Here is a 24,574-nt window from a genome sequence, read left to right as displayed (position 1 = left end):
AATTGAAATACCCCTGAAAAACTGTAATCAGAATAAATGTAGATTATCACATAAAACTACAAATATGAGACCAAGCTTTAGAAAAATAGAAAGACAAAATATTAATCCTGCAAAAAGCAATCGACACAAGAAAGCATTTAAAGATATTTAACATAAATTTCTTTTGAAAGATTTTTCATTAGAAAAAGAAGAAAGATGGTCCAAAGTCTACTGATAAAGTACTGACTTTTATTAGTCTTGAGCATTAGTTGAACGGGCAAGCACATTTAGCAGATCAACTGACTAGAACAGGAATCTGAGGATACACCTCTGATAAAAACACTTTGAAAAGACAGATATGATTACTGGTCTGCCACAAAAAGAAGCAGTAGGACATATTTTGTTCACTTTATACTATATATCAATGAACTGCAAGAAGAGTATGTACTAAAGTGATCAATTACACATGATTCAAAACTGCAGAAGGCAATAAAATTTTAAATCACATGGAATAATCAGGAACAAAAAGAGATAAATGGCTATGAAGTACAGCACAGAGAAATTAAAGATAATAAGACTGGGAACAAAATTAATCAAAATCATTTCAATTAATATATTTTTGCAAAGCTACTGAATCTTTTCAGTAACAGAAGTTTGAAAAGACGTAACTGATAGCTGTTATAGATTATGAGCCACAAAAGAAAGAGACAATTGCTGTGTTCAATTAGGTTTAATATAGATCCTAGAATGTGTAAACATCTGTAAACACCAAAAAATTTCCAAGGCACCTATTTTTCAAATTGCTTCAATAATAGAGATGACCTCTGTGGTAGAAAGAAGATACATCTGCTAATTTTCCTCCTAAATCTCCTATCTAGAGGACCACACAGATTCCTTTATAAGGAGGCACCAAGCTATTGTTATAAAATAATTGGATATCACACCCTTTGAGAAAATTCTTGTGAAGTTAAGGCATTAATTTTTGTCATCAGATTAATCAAACGTTCAGATATTCTTTATGTTATTTAAGACTTTACATTGGTATCTACTACAACAGCAAGTCACTGGCTGGGAGAGAGCACCACAGTCAGAAGTATGTGGTACTCTCTAAAAAGAGAGGTTTTCATTCCAGTATTTTTGTTAGAACTAGTAAAAAGCACATATGGATGAAAAAGGGCAATGAGACAGAGCTTTTGATGGTGAATGTAGGATACAGCAACATTAGTAACTTAAAATAGGAATTATTTACCATTTTCATTGGTGCATTTATAGCACTTTTTATTACTTTTACCAAGGTAGTATGCTAAAAGATAGGATAACTTATTCAGATTGGAATGCATTGTGATGAAGCAGAAAGAAAAGTCATTTTAAGATTGAAAACAACGGAACATCTTAAAAAGACAAGTTGTTTTCACTCCGAAGTATTTAATATATATGTACTACACTGCTTAATACTACACCATTACGAAGTTATATTAAGTCCACACAACACCATACACTGTTGGTTCCTGAATGTCAGAAACATGTACATTCAAAACAAATAATCTACCCATTAATTAGCTCTAATGCACATGAAAAGGGCACAAAAGTAGTTGTTTTGAAAGTAAGTAGTGTTCTAATACGTGATTCTTTAAAGCGATATCACAAAATCTATCATATGTCTGCCATATATCACATACCAGTACGCGATAACTTCTTGGTAGTTAGGAATTAGGTTTTTTTTTTTTTTTTTTAATCAATAAAGTTTACTTACTTGTTTTGCTTATACTGTTTCTGTCAGGTAAACATAACTCTCAAACATTGTGCAAGACTACTTGAAAAAACACACATCCAACAGATTTTATAGAACTAAATCTATTTTGGAAACTAGACAGGCATAGTGGTACCATCCCCATGTTTAAAATAGTAACCTGAAAGAGCTGGAGAAAAGATAGCTTCCCAATGCCGTTTTGTTAAAGTCTTGTCCCTTCCCTTAAAGCAAGCAATTGTTTGCAAAAGATCCTGGAAATAAAAGGACAACAGTCCATCTCTGTTCAGTAACACAAAGTTTACTACAATAAAAGCCAAGGTCTGAAATGGAGTAAATCTACACTGAATTCATCACAAGGCAAGAATAAGCAAAAAAACAAGTGCACTATAAATTATTTTCTTTGAGTAACCTGGCATGCAGTACCAACATTGGAAGACTATACAGACACACAGGCCCTACAATCTGTTCCTTCCTCCTGAATTTGCACCCAGTACACTTCAATACAATCTACTTCACATAGATAGAGAGAGATTTGGGGTCAGCCTAAAACAGCCTCTTACAACAGGTCCCTTCTACCAGCACACATTTTTTGCCATAGCAGTATCCTGTTATGAATTTGCACTGCAATTTTTTTTTCATAATCTTAATTTTATGAGATTACCTTCCCATTCTTAGCATTATATTACTACTTGGAGGTGTGTTGGTAGGGTTTTTGAATACTTCTCTCCTGAAGTAGGAATCATATTTAGAAGTAATACTTCTATAGAAACTGCAGGGGAGGGGGGGCGTTTTTGTTCTCATATTGCTAATTACTCTTGATACTCAATTTACATTACACTTTTCCTATTGACACCAGAGGTAATAACAGCATAGCAATAGCCAAATACAAAATACTGAAAGGAAGTAAGACCTTATTTGCATCTGCTTAGCATGTAAACAACAAAGATGCCTGCAGGACAGAGCAGAACAGTGGTTTCTGAGGACTTAAAGGAAGAATCAGAACTACAAAAGGCAATCAGACTCCAAAATTCCCTAGTAGTTGTCAATAGCTAAAATAATTTGCACTTCCCAATTTATATGCATAGTCCACCTTTTTGAGAATTCTTGAGTTTTCTACTGAAAGAGAACACACTCTTTCACCCTTTCTAGTCAACACACAAGATTATCATTACATTGTACAGTCTATTGGCAAGTGATTATTCAAGTGTGACTGGAAGCATTTCAAGGTCAGTTGTACTACTTTTCTTAGTCTGTGTTGATTTCTCCTGTTTTGATGGACAAAAGCCTCAAGTTGAAAATGTGCATGTCATTGTTTCAATGCCACAGCTTATTATATTAATTTTTTTATATTGCTCTGGAAGACTTGCCACGTATAGTATCTCCCAACAATACGGAAACCTAGCTCAAGGAGGGAAAAAAAGAAAACAGGAATGCTCTCCTGCTGTTACTAGTTCTATTTGCCAAGCAAAGCCAGTACTACTATATAAGATCCAGAAATGAACAGAAATTTTTGCTAACATGACTTCAAGATGACTGCCTGCTAATTCAAACCATCGTGACAACCATTTGTGGATGTACTACAAAACAAAAATATATACGTACATATACATATATATGCCTACAAACATACGCTCATGCTTGTTAAACAAAGTTGGACAGATCCTGTCACAGTTGCCAGCGAACCCAATTTTTTCACAACTCACCTATATATAAACACATACACACACACGCGTGCACACACACACTGCCCAAGCACTACCATCATATACAGCTTTATAATCATCCAGAATTTCTGTGGGCAATAAATAGCTCATTTTTAACTAAGAGTGATCCTATAAAATATGATTATATACCATTACATACTTACTAGGAAATGCTACTAGAAATATCTTAGCTACAATCAAAAGGCAAAACATGTATATCAAATTCAAAATTTGACTTAAAATTATAGCTCATACTGAACATCAAATTCTGCACTGATTTAAGTTTATATAGCAGGAGAATCAATGAGCTGATATAGAAAAGGCATTAATTTGTGGAAACTGCTTTAAAAAAATACTGAAAGTATATTATGTTTCGAATTTTAATAAAGCCATCAGTAACTATTCAAATTTTGTATTCCTACTCATATTCCTGTGTGAAATTCAGGAAGTTCAAAAGAGAAACAAAACAAAACTTAGATTAGTTTAAAAATACTAATGAAACCCTCACTTTAGCCACAATGACCACAATCCTAAGAACAGTGTAAATTTTCTTCCCCTCCATTCCAAAATATCTTTAAAATCCTTTATCTTTAAATTTGACTAGCTGGGAAAGTACTTCTATCTAATAAGGTATTAAAAGTCAAATGGATAGATTTAAAGTTATTTTAACTTTTTGTAACCGAGTTTTCTGCTATGAAAATACCCTGTTCAAAAAATAAATTAAAAAATCATTTTAAATTTGAACATCAGTCACTACCATATAGCTCATAACATCTGTCAGATCACAAAGGGAGAACAAGTGATGTTGGATTATAATTTTTAAGCTTATACGAAACATGAGATTTTTAAACACGCCACAATTTATTCACAGTTCCATTTTATCAGAACGTCCTATAACTCACTGCAATACTAAATTTGGTCTCGCTATCAATAGTACTGTTTCCAAAGTTCTACTCTGCTAGCATCAATCTCATTAAAACAAAATACAAGAAGAAAAAAGCCATGGCTGTAACATTGCTTTGAAGAAGTCTCATGACAATTGTCATACAGGGAAGTGTCAACTCAAAAACTACAAACATGCAGTTTCTACTTCCTTCCACAAGTGTTTCCTGTAGATATCTCCCAGCATGGCCTGATTCAAAGTCATCTAGTTTATTAATTATTTTGACATAAATTCCTACTTTTAAAGGACTAAAGAAGTTACTCAAACACATTGTGCTGTTTCTAGTCTCTCCACATTTTCACATGGGTTGCAGACACTCAGTTCTGTGATTCTGCCTCTCAGCAGAAGTAACTAACTTCAGCACTGAATCCTGGAAGCAGACTAACACTGTTTTATTTATTTTTCATGCTCCAGGGGCAGTTTTAATCTGAGAGTTATCAGATCAGCACTTATTTATATTTATCTTTCAGCAGTTAAAATCTAATGCACAAAAGGAGCAGTCTTACTTGACAATAAAGTTGTTTTCACATAAACATACTGGCAGCATTCACGAATTCCACCTAATTACGGTACCAGCTCATGAACATGAAGAATGATAGTGTGAAGACAGGTAGTAATACTTCAAAGCCTAATTATTTTTTGTATTCATTTTTATAAGCATAAAAATCACTCTTATGCTTCATACTGTTCCATAATCAGACAATAATAGTAAATTCAGATAATTCTGCTTTGTTTTTTCTCCAGGAGTTAGTCCAGTACAAAGAAGTAATGTGAGAAAGCACAGAACATAAAACATCTAGGTCATACAAAGAACTCTTTAATAGAATGCATGCAAATTGCATATTACAAGCATAAATAAAGCACTCAACTATATTTTGCCTTCTTTTACAAAATCACTTCTAAATGTCGAAGGGATTATATTTTAACCAAACCATTAGACAAACAGTATGTCAAACAACAAAGTGAGAGATGGATTTCATAGATTCTTAGATGATTCAGAGATACTTACCAAGATCTGTATTAGGACCAGCCAGTAGCTGCTTAAATTTGTCTAATCGGGATGCCTCTCTTTCAGTTAATGCAAGAGTAACTGAGGTGTTATGGTCCACCATTCCACTCACAAAGGGAGGTGTGGAAGTTTGTGGAAGGGACTGTGATCTCTGCATGGAAGAACTTTCACTAGCATTATCTGAAGGGAAAAAGCAGCACAGGTTAGCCTCAGGCAGTGAGGAGACTACTAATAACTTGAGTTTACATTTTGAAGAAAAATCTGTCAAGTATAACTCAAGTTTTGAGCTTCAAATGACATAGAATTAGCAGAAGCAGCATTCTTCCTTCAAGTAGTGTTCCACAATTAAAACACATCAACTGGATATCATAGCTTATTTAAATGCTAAATCACATTAACAGCAAGGAAATTTATTTCTAAAATCCCAATGCTATTGAAAAGTATTTCCTCACCACCATCACCGTTTAAAAAAAATAAATAATAAAAAAAAAAAAAAGCTGAGAAATCATTGCAAGTGGTTACTTTAAAGTTTATATGGAAAACATAGACCAGATCATATGAGGATGCATTTCTCAGTCCACATGAATGGTTTCTCTTATTTTTCAATATACTTTATATAGTATGAATCTCAAAAGAAAGTAAAACACCAAGAACATGAGAGTTACTGTTCCAAGGTATTTAATAATTACAATATACAAGCACTCTACTACCATAAAGCCTACCTGCACAAGAAAGAACATTATCAAAAGCTTCATATTTATACAAAGTACATATTTGCCCTGAACGTAGAGCTAAAGTTTTAGTGACGTTACCAAATGGGAGGCAAGATGAACAACACCGTAAGATGTTACTGAACTAGATTATAATCATTTAATAATTTCCAGGTCCTCAATTAATAGTTGCAACATTTATTTGAGAAGCATTGTAAGTTTTCTACAATTCTACAAATATTTTAAAATTACTATTCATTGCATAAATTTGGTGCAACTAACCATTAAAATATGCTCAACAGTACAACTTCCTCTCAAAAACAAAGATGTATTAAAACCGAAAATAAAAAGTTAACTATTCTTCTCTCCCCCACGTATTTCTCACACATATACTTTAAAGTTCATTATGACATGCAGCATCTCCCTCAAATCAATGAATAGTGACCATCAGTATTTTCTTCTGGTATTAAGAAAAAGTTAGGAATAGGTTAATTCCCTAATATAGAAAATATAACTCCCTAGTTTGATTTTTAATATCTGGTTTTGGGGTTTTTTTTTTACATACCTGATGAACTTGATGTATGACCTTCACTGACTGATTTAACAAGCCTATTATCACCATATGCAATAGAAGACAGCTCTGCAGATTCTACTTGTTTTTCTTCCTGTAGCTGATCCTCCTGCAATTTATGTTGTTCTTGTAATTTGCTGTGATTCTGAATTACTTTGTGAGCTGTTTCCATGACCACTTCAGTATTTAAATTTTCAGCAGCTATTGCTAAGAGTTCATCATCATCATCCCCAAGATCCCAAGCATCACTTGTATTACTTTCAAATTCTTGAAAGGTGCTGACTTTCTTTAGTTTCACTGGAGTAGTAGGTGGTTTTGAACCTGTTTTTATCAAGCTGTTCAAAAACAAATAAACAGTATTTAAAAGAACTAGTAATAGAGTAAGAGAGATATGAGGATAGGCCAAGTAACCACAAATCTGGGCTCAACATTCTGTAGGTAGCAACTCCTCAGCTCCCTAAATGCATTGTGCTGCTGCTTCCAAACACGATAGCACATAGTGGAAAATTTACAAAAACAGAGCCAGGTAACCTAACTCTCCTCGGCTTTTAATGGAAGCTTAATAGATCCTTCCCTCTTTTGTTTCTTTTAAAAAATACACTTTTTCAAATTTGCAATTTGCTGCTTGATAAAAACTAAATATTGTATTTTTCAATAGGTCCAAAAAGAAACAAAAACCAAAATCAAAGAATGTTATTGGAGTAATTTATGCAATAAAAAGGACACATTTCAGTTTTCTTACTTCATGAACTCCTATATAGAGGTTTCAGGCCTTCAGTGCAATGGCTGTGTAACAGTACATGAGCAGTAACCAAATCATCAAGTCTAGTCCTAAGCGATCGCAAGCGATCACGTAATACAATCACTGTCATAAACAAACCAAGTTCCATTTGAAATCTCGTTAGATCTATTATTCCTCTCGACTCAGATATTCTAGCAAAAATCTGCTTCAGAACTTTATTATTCTAATAGTCAGGATATTTCCCTCAGTTACTAGTCTAAATGTATCCTGACAAGCTCATAACCTTTTGCTTTGTACCTCTGTCAACGCATAGTGTATGAACAGAAGAATTAAGTATGTCTCCTTAGCCCAGCATTTGTCCTCATTTACAGTAATACAAAGCTATCACATCTCTTTTCAGTCTTCAGCTAAATAAGGCATTAAGCAGTCTCCTCTAAAAAGAGGAAAAGTAAAACAAAAACTGTCATTCACTTAATCATCCTTTATGATCAGCCCTTTCTTTCCACCCATACTAATTTAATCTTTTTCTGTTAAAACAAGACAGCCAGAAACATCATTGGCACCCAGAGACTTCAGAAACAGTTTTCACCAAGTCCTGATACAATATCAGTAATATTACTTACTGTTGCACATTACTGGGAATCTCTTTCTTAAGCGGTCCTACAACAGCTACCTTTTTCCCTGACTTATAGTTATCATCTAAAACAGTAAAGTCTTCCTCCTCATCTGTCATCATTTCAAGCAATGAGGTTCCAGTTTTGTTACTGAGTCTCTCCGTATAACTGCACATTTTGAACTAATTCATCCCATATCTTTCTCTTCAATCTTCAAAGTCTCTTATTTCAACTGTCTTCAACTCTGTTTCATCTGGAAAATTAATTAACATTTGCTTGTTTCTTGAAACTTTCCAAACTAGCTCCTGAAAGACTCTACTAAAGGTACGACCTGTAAGCTAACTAATACTTTTCCCTCTAACATTATTGTTTTTCTTCATTGACTTTCGTGATTCATTTACCAGTTGAACAATTTTCCCAAAACTCTCATTCACTGCCATTTTACAGTAACGATGGTTTTAAAGGAGCTGTAGCATGTACCAGCAAGCCAGAAACAACTTTGCTCTTGACAAAGGTTAAAGTAAACTTTTTCCAAAAAGATTAAAAAAAAAAGCTTAAAAAAGCAGCAGCTGTCAGAATGCAATAATTCATTTTGCTATATACTTCAGCAGTAAGGAGATGAAAACTGTTCACTTACATTAATTGTGGGTTATTAGAACGAAAATTATTTTGGGCTATTAATGATTTTTAATATAATTTTGCCATTTTCACGTATAGTCTGTTCTGATACCCAATAATCATAATTCGAGACAATAACTTTTAAATGACTTCAAAATCTTTCCTATCTTACCTACAATCTTCTTGCTCGCCAGCAAAATACTCACCTTTGCCTCAAAATGATCTATACTATAACTTGAACCACTTCAGGACTGATTCTTAAGAGCTTTCTTTCATTGACAGAAAAAGAAATAGACAGCCCATCAACAGGCAGATGCATACAGGAAAGCAGCTTGCACCTAAGTATAAACTTCATCTGCTAAATTAAGATTAGTATTTACTATCCAATTTTAACTTATAGGTACTGCAAATAGACAACAAAAAAAATCTTTGTCAGGTAAAATATTGAACAGCTTTTTTGTTACTCTCAAATAGTAAGAATTAGGAAGTCACAAACGAGAAGTTAGAACAGAGAAGTCAAGGTTACAACAAAAATTGGGAAATGAAGGTTAATAATAGTTTTTTAGACAACAGGGAAAAAAAGAAGAAGATAAGCCAGAGGATATTCAGATATACATGGTACTATGTATGTTAGGCAAACTTACGTTCCATGTAATAACGGATCGAAAGGTGGATGCTGAGCTCCATACACATGTTGTATACTAAGGGAAAAGAAATAGAATTATCACAAAAATAATACACAAAGCTGAGCATTTTTTTAAATAAATAATAAATAATAAATTGAACTAAAGAAGTTCTAGCAGTTTCCCATTTCAAAGAATCTAAAAATAAATAAGCAATTAAAATATATACTAAAAAGTAATTTAATAAAATGCTGTATTTACCAAACAGGATCTCTTTTTAAGGGCTAAGCAAGCTTAGGCTTACTTATTTTTTCTGGTAAAGAATTAAAACAAGAAAAAAGTAACCCCTGCAATAAATATCAACACTGCTTTTGAACTCTTGCCCATTTCTGATTTATCACTTCTTCACTTATCTTTTGCCAGAAACAAAATAAAAATTCTCAAAGACTTGTCTGTAAAGATTTAATCTTCTCTATATCCTTGTGGTCCAAAAGTATAAGGCTATCAAATTTAAAGAAAAAAGACACAATATACAAAAGATGGTGCTTTAGAGAATCTAAATCATGGGAATATTTAAAAAGCACCCTAACTAAGCTAGTAACTACAGATTTGTTTATTACAATCTCAATATTACAAAAATGCATATTATCATGTCCGTAACAAAACTATCTTCAGCAGGAAAGTTAACTTCTTTCCAGGTTTCAGCTACAAAATTACTTAAGACAAAACTACATGGAAAACAAAGCAAGATGTGCTTTATAATAGAAAATACACAATTATCTAAATTATTGGTATAAAACTCTCCCAAATTATATGAATGCCATCAGGTCTACCAAAACCTGTACTAAAAGCCACGCATAAGGCAATAAGCATGACCTTAAGACAAATCAAAATCAATCTCAAGACCATAAACATAAACAAATCTAATCTTTGCAAACTGAAATGGAACCAAGCCAGAAAGATTATAACTATAATAAATCTTAAAGGAGGTTGAGATTTATGCTAAAGAGATAGTATTAACAGTTGGAAAATTAACCATAGATATGACTGAAAATTGTTGTTCATAGTCCCTTTGACTGTATGTAATCTTATGAAAATCAAGAAGTCAATTTACTATCAGCCTTCCCACATGACTGTAAGCCCTCCACTGTCAAGTGTCTATGGACAGTTTTCTGAGCATTACGATCATATGAGTAGGTGTCACCACTTACTTTCCACATTGGTATACAAAAGGATTCTACCTTTTCCTTCAGACACTCTCAAGGATGAGCAGGAAAGGAATCCACCCACACTAAGAACAACCACAACCACCATCACATTCTCCACAGCTTCCTCATTACTGGAAATGCCTGCAGTTACCTACAATTTAAATAACTGAAACTATTCATAGACATATCTATACAAGGGAGAAGAGTCAAAGATGTATTTTACTCCCAAAGGGATTTGGTAAAACTACAGAATAAGAAGTTAAACATGAGAAAAAAAAGTCAGACCAGAAGAATTAGTTTGTAACTAAAGAAATAAAATCACTACTGATCAGTGCTTATGAATAACAAAAACTAGAGGAAGTTAAACCTTGACTAGAGCTATTTTGCTGAACTTAACTAAATAGCATGAACTGTAAAGTTACTTTACCTCAGAACCAAGAATACACATCATTCTTACAGAAAGAATGTAAGAAACAGAAATGTACTCTATGGTGTGGACAGTTTAGGGATGGGGCAGGGCTAGTATTGTCAAATAATCATCCAAACGTGAATTCAAGGCCTGATGCAGTGATCAAAAGAGTTAATGAAATTCTTGGATGTATTCACTGGAAAATTTTGAATAGAAGCTCATAGCACTGATACAATGACTGGGTCTACCATTCACACTTCAGGAAAAAAGTTGAGATATTGATAGTATTTCAAAATAGACTGCATGGAAAACTGCAGTTTATAGCAGTCTTACAAACTACGACTATTCAAATTCATAAAGAAAATGTTAAGCTGTTAATCACTGTAAGCTTTTATTATTGAACAAAAAAAAATACAAAGTTTTCCCCTTTTTAACAAGATTAACAACTAGAAACTGAGAGTAGACTAGAAACAAAACTTTCTGTTTTTTTAAGTTACAAATTATCCCTACCAGTTTAAAACAGTTTTCCAAGTCTGTACACAGTCTGCTGTAATGGAAATGTTTTTAAAGAAAACAGTCATGAATAAAAATATGCTTTTGTTGGTCTGCACCGAAATGAAGTGGCATATCCACTCAAGTAGATTAAGAATCATTAATCTCTCCATCTGCCACTCAGAAATTTCTCAATCTTCTCAAGGTTTGGCTAATAACAAGGACCTAAAATCCACTACCCAAACAGCTTACATGTGGAAACCTGAATATACTGAACAGTATACATGGTATAAAACTGCAGAATAGCTGTGGTTATTGCTCCATCATTAATAAAACTGACTGTTTATGACTTTTTACTTATAGCCTTCAATTCAGCGTAGTATTTCTCTTCTCTCACTATTCAGCCATTTCTGATGCAGGACTTTTTTAGAGGCCTATCAAGGGACTAGCTCAACCAGCTTCTATCTACCCACTGGCAAGTGGTAACTTGCCAACTTTTTAAGAGAGGTAAGTTTCATCTAAAGCTTACTAGGACAACCGGTGATCTTTGCTAACGGAGCTGCCTAATACGGAAACATTTCAGGCATTGAGCTAAGAAGAAAAACGCCACAGAGCGACTATGAGGCCCTGCACAAGCTTCCCAGCCACGAACAGCAACTACGTCCCTCCTGGCGAGGGCTCCCTTCGGGGAGCGCCACAGACACGGTCCTGCTCCGAGGGCCCGGACCGCTGCCCTGGCAGGGCGGGGAGGCGAGATCAGCCCCGCAGCCCCAGCGCCGGAGCTGAGCTCACCCCGGGCGGGGGCAACCGCCGCCAATCTCCCCTCCCCCGCGCCAACTCCGAGCGCCGAGGCCCCGCGGCGCCCCGCCGGCACGGGCCCGCCGCCCCTCTCACCTGCCCGGCACCTTCGCGCCGCTCCGCTTCCAGAACTGCTTCCTGCCTCCATCGCTCGCCATGGCGGCCGTCACCTCATCCCCCCGCGGCGGCGCGGCTCTCGCGGCCCTGACCCGCTGCCTCAGGGCTTACTCCCCCCCGGTCCCTTCCACAGACGCAGGACAGCGCGCCGCCATCTTGGGACTAGAAAACAACCCCGTTCCTCATTCGCCCGTCAAGGGGGCCCCGCGGCTCCAGCCAACCAGAAGTGCAGGTACTGCCGGGTGGGTCGGATTCGCCCAATGGCGGTTAGCGAGGGCAGGGCAGCCGCCGCGGCAGCGCAGGGCCCGTCTCGGGGCAGGGCGCAGCCCGCCCCTCCCGTAATGGCGGCGGCCGCTGAGGCGGCACGGAGGCGGCGCCGCCCCTCGCCGCGGCCCGGGGCCTCGGCTGTGCCCCGCCAGCGCCCGCGATCCGCCTCCAGGCCAGGCCCCGCGCCGCCGTGCCCTCCGGCCCCTGGCGGCTCCTGTCCGTATCGCCGGGGCGCTCCGGCGAAGGCGGGCGCAACCTCGCTGCTCTCCGCGCGTCCCGACCCGGGCGGTCAGCGCGCCGCGCCGGGGAAGCGCAAGGGCGCTCGGGGCGCTCCGCTGGAGAAAACAGACCTTGTCCTGCCCACGGAAGGAAACGGGGGCGAAGGCTGCAGCACGAAAAGCGCAGGTTTCTGTCCAATTAGAATTAACATGGTTTTACACGGATTTTTCAACTTTAATTTTTACAGTTACGTAATACCAAAGGCAAAACTCCCTACATCGTTACCCTGTTTTGTAACTTTTTTGACCCCGAAAACCCTTCTTGGGGCTTTCTTGGCCTTAAGTTCTCCTAAAGATTAGGCTTCATGTTGCACATATGTATCTTTTGTTTGTTTGATATGGTACAAGATGGAAGGGGCTTTTAATCTGTAAAGCTCTCAGCAATACTGACCCAAAGGCATCTCACTTTCTGCAAACTGAATAGACCCCTTTTTACATTACTCTTTGGAATATGATTTCTAAGAAACTACATTTTGATTTACAGAGGTTTTTTGATGCATCCTAATGCTAGCCTGATTTAGTATCTCAACGTCTGTGGACAGGGAACATTCTGGCATAATTAACTTACAGTTGATATGTAGTATGAGGCCAGTTCTGTAACCCTATATTTGGCCATTATGCTGTATTTCAATAGCAAGTTTCTTATTAAGAACAAAAATCAGTGACAAGTTTTCTGCTTCCTTTCGGATTTCCCTTGGCAGTTACGTTCTAAGAACTGACAAACTAAAAACTGTTTCTTTAGGAGATCTTGCAGGATCGTTGTCCACAAGTGAAGGTTGCATGTCCTAGAAATTTCAATGCCACCTACAGATGGATATCCTATGGGCAGTTTCCTCTTCTCCATTTGTATCCTTTAAATAGGATCTCTATTACAGACTCTGAAAATACAACATTTTGTAATACATTAGGACCTCAATTAGCAGCAGCTTTAACAGAATACATTAGAAGTGTAATGAAGAATGAAGCACACCTGTTAGGCAAGGTAGAAATTAAACCTGTACAGTCACAAATGAATCATCGCTTGGTCTTAGCTAGTTAAATTTAAATTAGACCATTGCTGTCAGTGTACAAAAGGCTACTTTTGATTGTGTCAGTTGAATAAAAACAGTGATAAATCCGTAAAAGACATACCATTAGCCATAATATCATTCTTGAGACTGTATTTCTGTCTCTTCATTTGTTCATTGCTGAGCTAAGTTAAAGGCAAACTTAGTTAGTTTTAGCCTAGGCCATCTGTACTCTGTGTAGAAATTGACCTGAATTCTGAACCAAAGCTACTTAGCTTCTGTGTTAAGTGCAGCCATGTGGAACTTACCGTTCATTTTAAAAGTGGAGGATTTATTGAATTACATAGTCAAGTCAGGACAATGATCACAGCATTACTTAATTTTCATTATATTCAGTGTATCTTAAGTTGTGCCTAAATTTTCATTGTGGTGCAGAATTTTATACTGAAAACTAAGAACTGTTACGTTGATTTGTTCTAGTGAGTAGTCAAGATAATACTGACCTGCAAATGGAGCTACAGTGGTACAGCAAAGATTATAAAGTACACCTTCATAAAATCTCTGTCAGTGTTCTGTAGAGAGTTTCTGCCAGTGCAGACCTTCCCTCGAGTTGAAGTCATCCAGAGTTGGACTGGGCCCTCTCTGCTGCTAACTTTCAAAAAGACAAGGACACTATTTTCTTCACATTTCATTCATTTTTGTATTTCTTTTCCTTATTCTGTGTTTTTATCCCTGACCCAAACCTGTGTTGTCAAGGCCCTGGAAATGGAAAGAATATGAAAGGAGGAACCTTTTGAGAACCCATCAGGCAGTATATTTACAATTCTTCTCTGTCACCTAAAGTGACCTCAAAGAGTATGTCCTTGAAAAGAACCTAAGAAAGTAAGTTCACAACTATACATTACTTGGAAAGAGTAGGAAGCCTAATCATGTATTTTAGCAGTGTTCTTGTTTAAATTTTTGGCGCCACCTCAGGAGTGTAATGTATAATCAGGCTCTTTATTATATTTGAGAGAGAGATCTGCCAATGTTTAGGAGCTGGTATAGTTATACAGGTAGACTTTTCTATGGTTGTGCAGTGTATGTTGGGAAAAGCTTTTCTGATGACATGTAGGAAAGCATAGAGTGATTCTGAACAAAATTAAGCTGACGAAAGTACTACCATGATAACTACATTGAAAAAGCTGTGTAAGCTACAGTGTACTTTTCTCATGCTTATCCTTACATCACTACATCAGCAACATTTTATAATGCAGACCAAACTGCAAGGTGTGGTTTCAAGTGACTTATTCAAAGAGGTAACAAGACTCTGTGTGTGTGTGTGTGTGTGTGTTTTAATCAATAAGAAAAAAATAAGTTGAAATGAGTCACTTCCATATTGAAGCATTACTTTCCACACATTGTTACTGCTTTATCTGATGGGTAGAAGTACTTCTGAATGTAGGCTTCCAAGGATGGTGGATCAGTGTTTCTGTTTTATCAGTGTAAATGCCCTTCTACTTATCCATTACTATACACCTTCTTTATTGTATATGTCATGGGAAAAGTAGCTCTTTAAGAGAAAATTGAAAAAAGGGAGTGAGGTTGCTGAACAAACTAGCTTAAGAACAGCATTCTGTGCAAAAAGGAAAGGGTGGTAGAAACAGCGAGTTACACTACAGAGGACAGACAACAATCTTAGAGGGTACAATACTTCGTGACAAAAGGACACAGGGGCAAGGCAAGATAAATGGGAAAAATAGTCATATAGAACGAAAAATGAAAGGACAAAGGGATATTAGAGATAGGCAATACCTAGATTGAAAGAGGTTAGACATGGTCTGGTAAATCACATATTCACACTAGCTCTTTCTGTGCAGTGAAGAGAACTGTGCATGACATGCCGGCCAGGAAGAGCATATTAGTCCTATGGACAGAGAGAAAAAGTCAGTCCTCTGGCATACTAGAGGAGAAACAGCAAGATGTCAACAAAACCTGAATACTGAGTGTGAATAAGAAAACTGGTGCAAAAAATGACAAGTAAATCCAAGTTTCAAAAAGTAAAAGGCAGTTTAGAAAAGAAATGGTTTAGAAGCAAGAGTGATTTCAGCTTTGTTTCTAATTAGCTCATCCTGATGGCTAGACTGTTAGAAAGAGATTCATAAGACAGGCTGAAATGTAGGTTTGGCCCAAATTGGATTTTTTAGTATTTGAGGAGAGATGGAATCCTAAGGTTACCATTGCCAAAACTGACCTTACATAAAAGGTAAGACCAAAAGCATAATACTGGGAAGCCTTTTGATGTACTGATAAATTGACTTTGTATGCCCCACGAGCCCTACTGCAATGAACTAGGTGACTGGGTACAGGGACCCAGCTACTTGGAGTAAAGAGGTTGGAATGAGAACAGGAAGGAAATAATGTGAAATATCTGAAAAACATAACCAGACAACTTTTTAAGGTAAGGTTTTTCTGGAATGCTAGTCTGTAGAGTAGGCACCTAAGAGAAGAGTTTGTGATCTGATCTTGGTGAGGATCTAATCACTGAAAAAGACTATGGTCTATAGATACATATTTTTTGATGAGGTGCAGTGAGGAAAGCTGGCACCCAAGAAAAGTAGAAAAGTTAAAAGGAGAATACGACAAAAGGAATACTTAAAGCATAGCCAAAGATAAAGGAAAGCAGGGGAGAAGTCATGAAGAACGTGATACTTTAGAAAGGTCTGAGTAATGCTGCTTTTTGTGTTTTTAAAGAGGCTGAATTTCAAGTAGAAACCCTCTCATGTAGCAAAAATGGTCATTAAAGACTTCTGTGAGATACTTTTGAGGAGCAGAATTGGGTGTTCAGTAAGCCTTACAATGAAAAAGAAGGTAAGTATATATGAGGAAAAAAGAAAATTGATAAGATTTTTTCCCCCTTTATTATAAAGGAGGGTGCTAGAATATGTATGTATAGTAAGAGGGAATAGCCTGAATAAAAGGGGAAAGATAAGGAGAATGAACATTAAAGAAGACATGGTACTTGCAGAAAGTCAGCATGAGCCCTTCAAGTCTCTGTAATAAGTAAGCATTTCAGGTGAGAAAACATGGATAACTTGATTTGTGATACGAGCAAAAAAGGCCAATCAGGAGGGCAGTGCTAAAAGGTGGAAGAAAGTGGAGAAGAAGAAAGCAGGGGAAAGACTGACATGAAAGAGCTAATGGCCAGAAGAAGTCATCATAGCATTTTGTAACTTTTTCTCTGCAAATGACCTTCTCAATTACAAGTGAATTGAACAGGATCTTGAAAAAAGGACAGACTTCCAAAAATAAACTTGCAGTGACAGTGAACTTGTATAGAATTATACACAGTCTATATTAAGTAAGAGTGAAAGAAAAGTACTGAAAGAGAAAGGAGCATAAATATATGCTGTTCTCTAGATAGATGTCTCTGTCCTTCATCTCTCCTTCTACATGAGTAATGGATGTGGGTAGGTTTAAAAATCTGTCATTCGCTAAAATATTAATAACAATGTTCATGTTTACAATTAATGCATTTTTTAGATGAAGATTGTTTCTTTTCATCTGTGTTACTTCACTTTTCTCAACTGCTAATATGATAGTTTCTATTGACTAGTAACATCGAACAGCACATTGTGTTCCAGGGAAGCATTATCTTGCTGACATTGCAGTAAATGAAACTGCTCTTTCCTGCACTCTGATGCAATGTGTGTTTGAGGCTTAAAATGATTCAAGGGAGGATGCTTTATTAGCGGAAGTCTTGAGGGAATAGAAGCTGGCAAATGTACTCTTTTCAACGTTCTTCTGGTTCCCTGAAATTCCACCCTTTTATACCTTCAGTACATACAGTTAAAGTTTTAAATACAGGATTGCAGTATAACAGAATTTCAAACAAGTGAATTAAATCAATGAATTTTTGACTCTGAGACACGATAGTCATCTTCTGTTAGTAGAAGATGGGGTCTATTATTATTATTATTATACAATTCAAATCAGTTTCAAAACTGAAAATTTACCTTGCTATCAGAACAAGGTGCAGAGCTAAAACAAAATCATTGTACCATTAGTTGATTCTTCCTGAGGCTAAAAGATACAATCAAGTTCTTCAGAGAGCTTAAAAGGCTTCTGCTTCTGCTTAAGCAGAAGATCTGCTTAATATCTGCTTGATTAAGAAACAGACAATAGCATTTCTGTAAGGTCAATGAGAGGAAGCAATGTATTTGAACAGATAGAATCACTTTCTTTCATAGTCTTAAAGAATAGAAGAAATGCCTAATAACATTTAAATGTTATTTAACATTTAAACATTAACATTAATATCTAAAAACTAGATATTAAATAGGGCAGAATTTAAAACATGGATGTCTGGAGGTTTTTTCCTGCATCTGTAAATGAGCATTTTTTTATAGCTCACCTGTGATTAATTGGAATACAAAACCAGATTTGGGGACATAATATGACAGAGAATAAGACTCTCATATCCCTTAGGTTTCTTCAAAAAACTTGAGTCTTACCTTGATAAATGGCCTCTTTTTTCTTCCCAAGTTTCATTGCAGAGTATTTTCTGAGGAAGTACCTGAAACAAAGCAAGGGTTGAGTTATTCTGTGAATCAAACAAAATCAGCATCTAGGTTCAGCACCTAAATCAATGCTTTGGTTTAAACTCTTGGTTTTGGACATTTTGGTTCTAATGGACAACTTCCTCTCAAATTTCAGAAAATGTGCCAGGCATGGGGAGAAGTTTTCTGATCATTATTTGCTCTTTGGCTATCCTGCAGTTACTGTAATTGCTGATACAGATGTGGGCTGGCCTGTGTTATATAAAACCTATGATGAATTTGCATGTAGACTTTATCCTTTGAACCTTCTTCAGTATTGGAAATCTACAGTTTTTAAGTACTTTAAAAAGAAGTGATGTTTCTCCTTCTTGGATCTCAAGTCTTCTCACGTACTGAAGAGGAATGGAGACATGCTACAACATTGAAATTTTTGTTTTGATCTTCAGAAGATATTTTTGTATGTTAAAATGAGTAGAAACTTTTGAAATTCATTTTGTAGTTAGTTTTTCCTTGGACATCTATACCTAATTTAAATCTACCAGAGACTTCTCGTTTTATCCCTCAAACGCAAGCTTTCTCGGGCCTTTCATGTCTGTGTGTAGGATGAGTTCTTGTTGCTGTTCCCTGAGTACTGCAAAGCCTTTACTATGCTATTCAGCCACTTTTCTCTCCCAATTAATTTCTCGTTGATCCAATTGTATATTAAAAGGTAATTAAGTCTGTTTCCTTTTTAATCCATTTCTGAGTTTCTCTAACAGTTGAAACTGTTAGAAACTTACACTGAAAACAGTCGCCTTCTCCTTTTTTTAGTGTCCCACACACTTTCAGAACTGAAACCCTATTAAAATAACTCCTTGAGAAAATGGTTAGTGGATATAGTGTGTTCAAATAGTTTAGAGGGAATGATAAATCCAGGGTAGCATAAATCACAGTTGGCCTTGTAGTATGTTAAGAGTTATCACTTCAAAAAGTGTCTTTAGTATAGTTATTATTCAAGTGAATTATATCAATATCATGGGTTTTTTGTTAAAAAGGAAGAGAATACCTCTAAAGTAACAAATTATGTTTATGTTAGCTCTCCTTAATTGTTCCTTGTTCCTTGATTTTTTTATTGCTGTTTGTGTTTTGTTTATGTTCTTGTTTTAGAACAAATGTAAGAGTGATGAGTGTAATGAACATAAGGCAGTAGGAGTTCTAGTAACAGGATCCTTCCAGCGTGCTTTTCAGTAGTAAATATTGAGTGCTATTTCAGTTATATTGTTGGATGAGCACCCATTTTACTAGTAGAAGTATTGGAAAGAAGTATGATTTATTAACAGAACAGTTGACAGCTTGGTGAAAAAGATGTAAGAAAGATATAAGAAAAATAAAAAAGGCAATAGGCACAAACTGAAACACAGGAATTTCCACCTGAACATTAGGAAAAACTTCTTTACTGTGAGAGTGACAGAGCACTGGAACAAGTTGCCCAGAGAGGTTGTGGAGTCTCCTTCTCTGGAAGTATTCAAAACCTGCTGGATGCAATCCTGTGCAACAATGCTCCAGGTGACCCTGCTTGGGCAGGGGGGTTGGATTAGATGATCTCCAGAGGTTCCTTCCAACCTCAACCATTCTGTGATTCTGTGAAAATTATAGTGCAAATAAAGTAACAGTAATATCAGGATATTTAGGTGAAAATCATCATGAGATTTAGTGTAGACTTATTGGATAAAGTAACGAAGTAATTTATTATACATTTGGGTTTTTTTTAAGCTTTGCTGCTCTTTCTACAGGAGGATAGCATACCATTAACACTTTGTTAATGGACTGGATTTACAAAGCACTCACTGGTTGAGGATGATAAAATGTTTTTCCAATTTTAGATATTTTGCTGTAATTGGAAGAAAATCAAGACCTGTATAATGCTGTACTTTTTGCTTGAAGTTCAATATTGCTACTTTTTAGAAAGGAGTGGAGAACAGTAGTAGTTTTTTTGCTAAGGAGAAAAAAGAAAACAGCTTAAGATAAAAAATGAGAGCAAGAATGAAATGTTTCACTATTCATATAACTTTCTTGTATAACACAACATGCCCATCATCCTATAAAGTAATAAAAGAAAGATCAGCTTAGCTTCTGCCTTGAAATGAAAATTTGCAATTACACTTGAGTTATCTAGACAGTTGTTTCCAGTCTGGCAATCTTAACTCAAGAAATGAATTAAGAATACTGATATAAGACCACCAGTTTCCCAGAGTTTTCAGGAGAGGATGATAGGGAAATCTCATACAGCTTCTCAGAAGTGAAAATCATTCTAAAAAGAAAGCATTTAAAGGATTAATCTCTCACTGTGAAACTACAGTGTCAATAATTCTGGTATGCATAGTTATTAAAGTAAGATTTCAAAAGTAGCTGAAGGAAATAAATATGCTATGTATCATTTTTCGAGAATCTAACTCTGAAAATTAGCCATCAGCTGCAGAAAGGAACAATACTAAAATACAAATCAAGCTTGAAAACCTCTGTGTTTCCTTCCTTTTAGGTTTTGTTTTGAGAGAGGAAGATGCAGAGGGAGATGACATCTCATTTTGCACACCCTTTAAGAAGTCAAGAATTTTTTCTAATGAAAAGTGTTTTATAAATAACACAACAAATATTTCACGACACATCGATGAAAGTTTTGCCCCTACATTAATAACAATGTTAGAGTTATTTGTATGACTAATATCAAACTGATTCCATTACGTCTTTGCTGTCTCTGATAAATGAATTTTTAAAATTAATTTGTACGTAGCAGGCTTCTGCTTGGATCAATTCTTAGATAATGCTGGCCAACATTCTTATTAATGCTCTAAAAATTCAGACTCACTGATGATATACATTTGTAGGTGGCAGAAATTTAGAGCAGTAAGTAATGATGATGCCAATCACTACGAAAGAAAGTAGCAGAGTCATAACAAGATTTAATGTCTGGAAATTGACAACAGAACAAGCCAAATGGAAATGCCATCTAAAGCAATTGCAGCACACAGGAGCAGATGCAGCAACTTCTCCGTAAGTCGAGTTCTTTAAATCAGGACAATATGTCTTGCTGATAGTTCAGCTACATACAAATGATTGGGCTTGATTGGGGGTTTTTACTGTGTGAAAATATATGTTCTTTATGCAGAGTATCAGAGGAGATGATCGTTAACAGTTCCCCTGGCTACAAAACCTATGAACTGCTGTAAAGACTATTCCCTTCTGAATCTCTCCTCGTTACTCATCTCTCTTTTGGCTTTTATTACTCGAACTCTCTACAACAGAAAAATATTACATATCAAACATTATTTTATATATTAGATATGTGTATGTGCATATTAGATATAGAAATCTAGTTTTATATAAAAATCAAACTGAAATATGGTTTTGTTGGTGTATCACCAAGAACTGTGATTTTTTATTCATGGCAAGAAGAAATTTAATGGAACAAATGTATTTAAATTGCTGTGTCTAAAAGTGAGCTTTTGTATGTTTGCGCACATGAAGGAAGAGGTCCACTGCTACATGTTTTTTTTTAGCCCATCTAAGATCTAAATTGCTGTCTGGTAATGTGCTGTTGTCTCTTTCAGTGAGAAGTCAGGAGGTGAGGCTCCTGTAATACACCTCACGTTAGGTGGAATGAATCAGGGCCTTTTCCTTAGGAAAATGTCATTTTTGTGCCCAGATAGTTTCTTCAGAGCTCTTGAATAATTAGCCAGTTGAAGTGTGAGCATATGTGAGCAGTGAAGGAATAAATCACCACCGCAGCTGCTATTTAAGTTCTTTACAGTATTCCAATTTTCTGTCTGTTACGGACTGCACGATGCTAGAAAATGTCTACTTTATTTCAATGCTAATAGTTGGCAGCATGCACAAAATCAGTCATACTAATGAGAAAAGTATTATTGTAGAGAAATAGCAGTCAGTTTCCATCTAGTACTTAGAAACAATGGATCTAGGATAAAACTGACTTCAGTAGGCTGTGGTGTAGGCCATGTTTGTTTTCATACCATACTTGTCTTTAGTAGTTTCAGTTGTTCAATAGCCTTTTAGTATTAAACGTTGTTTAGGAAAATCAGTTGTGTTTTATAACTCAGGAAGAAGCTTGAAGTTTCTGTGCTTTTGTTTTCACTCACTTAAAAATATAGAAGTATTTATATGACTAAATCCTTGCTTGCATTCAGTTTCTCCTTTCTATAACATGAAGAATTGTTGGTCAGCATTGTACATCCCTTTATGTCTTTTCAGGATGGCAAAGCACATTTGGAGAGGACTGAGATGCCCTTGGCTTCAACTGAAAACATAATCATCTCAACAAGAGGTAATGCCAAGAAAAGATCGATACAGTGATGAATGGCTGCTGGCTCAAAACCAAGGTGGTATTTGATAACTACTTGGAACACTTTACAAAGCATTTTCCATGGTGTGGGATCTGATTTGTCTTTCTGCATAGGGAACTGAGTTGACTTATCAGTAAAAAATGTGTTTGTCAGCCTCGGCTAACGAGAAGCATTGCACCTTCTGTCCTGGTTAGGCTTCAGCCTTTCAATGATTTCAGTAGTGTACTCTTGAAAGAAGTACTTCAGATACCAACACTGAAATTCACTGGGGAAGTGAGGAAAAACTTCAGCCTTTTTTTTACTGTTAACACCAGACAAGTCTAGCAGTTAGACCTGTGTCATAAGATTGTACATGCCTGGAAGCTCTGTCCTGCACAGAATGCAAGGGCTTGATTGCAAAAGTATACTGTGTCTGCGCTCTAATCATTCCATTCATCCCAGTTAGCTTCCATGGCAAATTTCAGTGCCAGTGCTATCAACCATGTTCGCCTCCAGATCAGGGTTCTTTAGAGCTGAAGTGCTCTCAGTCGAATAGAATTGTCTAAGGAACAAGCCTAAGAAGAGATTAGACTTGTCTGAATTGCTAAAAGAATGTTGCTCTGGATAATATCTTAACTAGCCTACAGTGATCGAGGATTATGCAACTAATGAGTAAAATGAATTTAAACAAGAGCTGGTCAAACTATTTACTTTTTCTATCCTCCCCATGAAGAGAGAGATGGTTTTAGCAGACAGGCTATGTGGAGGTCATGTAGCTCCTTATGAACAGCCTGTCATCCAACGGGGAAACACCGCACTGCTAAACATTGTAGCTTCATTTAACCCTGCCGTTGGCCCAAGTAGCCAAATTTGAGAATTTAATGTCCAAAAAAATACTTTGTGAAGGATTTTTTTAATTTTTAATGGAAGAGGAAAGTAATGACTCTATTAACCTTTTAAAAATTAGAAGAAAAAAAGAGGACTCACTCACTTTCCATGATACAGGAAAGTGCATATCTCTTTTGACTTCAATTGTCTGTTTATACTCTGGTTGGTAAAGACTCAGTGCAGTTCTGAACTGTTTTAATAAATAGAAGTTGCTCATTGGTGGTATCAGAGGAAACAGATATTTGCCTTGATGGGAGGCAAGCTCAGTAATATCAAATCATTTAACGCTTCTATAGTACTTTTTCAGCTCAAATACATCAAAAATGCTTCCCAGATTTTCTTCTGAGTTCTGAGTTGCTCAAAACCTGGAAGAATTTGTGTCCATACTACCTTAATTTAACAGCTAGACACTGCAAATTGGGTACCATACTTGAAATATTAGTTAAAACATTCAGATTGTAAAAGCTTCAAAACCATTGGCAAAAATGTTGATTCACCTAATTTTATTCATACCTGAACAATGCAAAACCTGCTTTTAATATGTAAATGACAGTGTTCTCCACATCTGGAATGCAAGAGCAACATGACCATTCACTTCACCTGAAAGAATTACTCAGTATTTGTCTGCTATTTCACTTTTTTCCACAATTAAGTCAAATGATCTTTTCCTTTGGCTGAAGAAACAGGTAATTTGTCAGTGCTGTTGTGAAAATCCTTTCATAGCATCCGTCTGCTCTTGTAAACTTAGTGGCATTGTTCATCTCTTTCATAGCAAGGAAACAGGATTGATATCTGAGAGATCTTTTACAAGACTAGAAGTCCTGGAGAAATGAGCCAGCAGTATGCATCTTTAGTGCTCTGCATGTTTAACCTTCGACACACCCTTTCTTTCCACTAGCCCTTCTGCCACCTACTCATTTAAATTGCATTGCCATGGATTTTTCTCTACCAAGTACTCCTCAGTATCACACATAGACAACGCCTGGGGGAAAGG

At 36.3% G+C, this 24,574-nt stretch overlaps 1 protein-coding gene and 1 long non-coding RNA gene across 6 annotated transcripts in view; one reads left to right on the top strand and one right to left on the bottom strand.

Annotated features, from left to right (window-relative positions):
- Positions 1-12,673, bottom strand: part of TBC1D22A (TBC1 domain family member 22A) — a 186,731-nt gene extending 174,058 nt beyond the window's left edge. For all 3 annotated transcript variants that reach the window (XM_062582762.1, XM_062582772.1, XM_062582782.1), the window contains exons 1-4: positions 12,266-12,673; positions 9,284-9,340; positions 6,660-7,000; positions 5,385-5,564 (exon numbers count right to left, since the gene is read on the bottom strand). In XM_062582762.1, coding sequence (XP_062438746.1) covers positions 5,385-5,564; positions 6,660-7,000; positions 9,284-9,340; positions 12,266-12,327 — 640 coding nt within the window. In that variant the 5' untranslated portion in view covers positions 12,328-12,673. The remainder of the gene's footprint in view (positions 1-5,384; positions 5,565-6,659; positions 7,001-9,283; positions 9,341-12,265) is intronic.
- On the top strand, positions 12,671-23,385 carry LOC134144107 (uncharacterized). Of its 3 annotated transcripts, none has more exons than XR_009959284.1 (5): positions 12,671-12,958; positions 13,574-13,677; positions 15,077-15,136; positions 20,895-21,406; positions 22,622-23,385. It is a non-coding gene; the product is annotated as an uncharacterized LOC134144107 (long non-coding RNA). The 3 variants fall into 3 exon arrangements; XR_009959281.1 differs by lacking the exon at positions 15,077-15,136 and adding an exon at positions 14,595-14,720; XR_009959285.1 differs by lacking the exons at positions 13,574-13,677; positions 15,077-15,136.
- The last annotated feature ends 1,189 nt before the right edge of the window (positions 23,386-24,574 follow it).

Source organism: Rhea pennata, chromosome 1 (assembly GCF_028389875.1).
Source record: "Rhea pennata isolate bPtePen1 chromosome 1, bPtePen1.pri, whole genome shotgun sequence".
Taxonomy (NCBI): Eukaryota; Metazoa; Chordata; class Aves; order Rheiformes; family Rheidae; genus Rhea; species Rhea pennata.
This window is presented reverse-complemented; position numbering and strand designations above follow the sequence as displayed.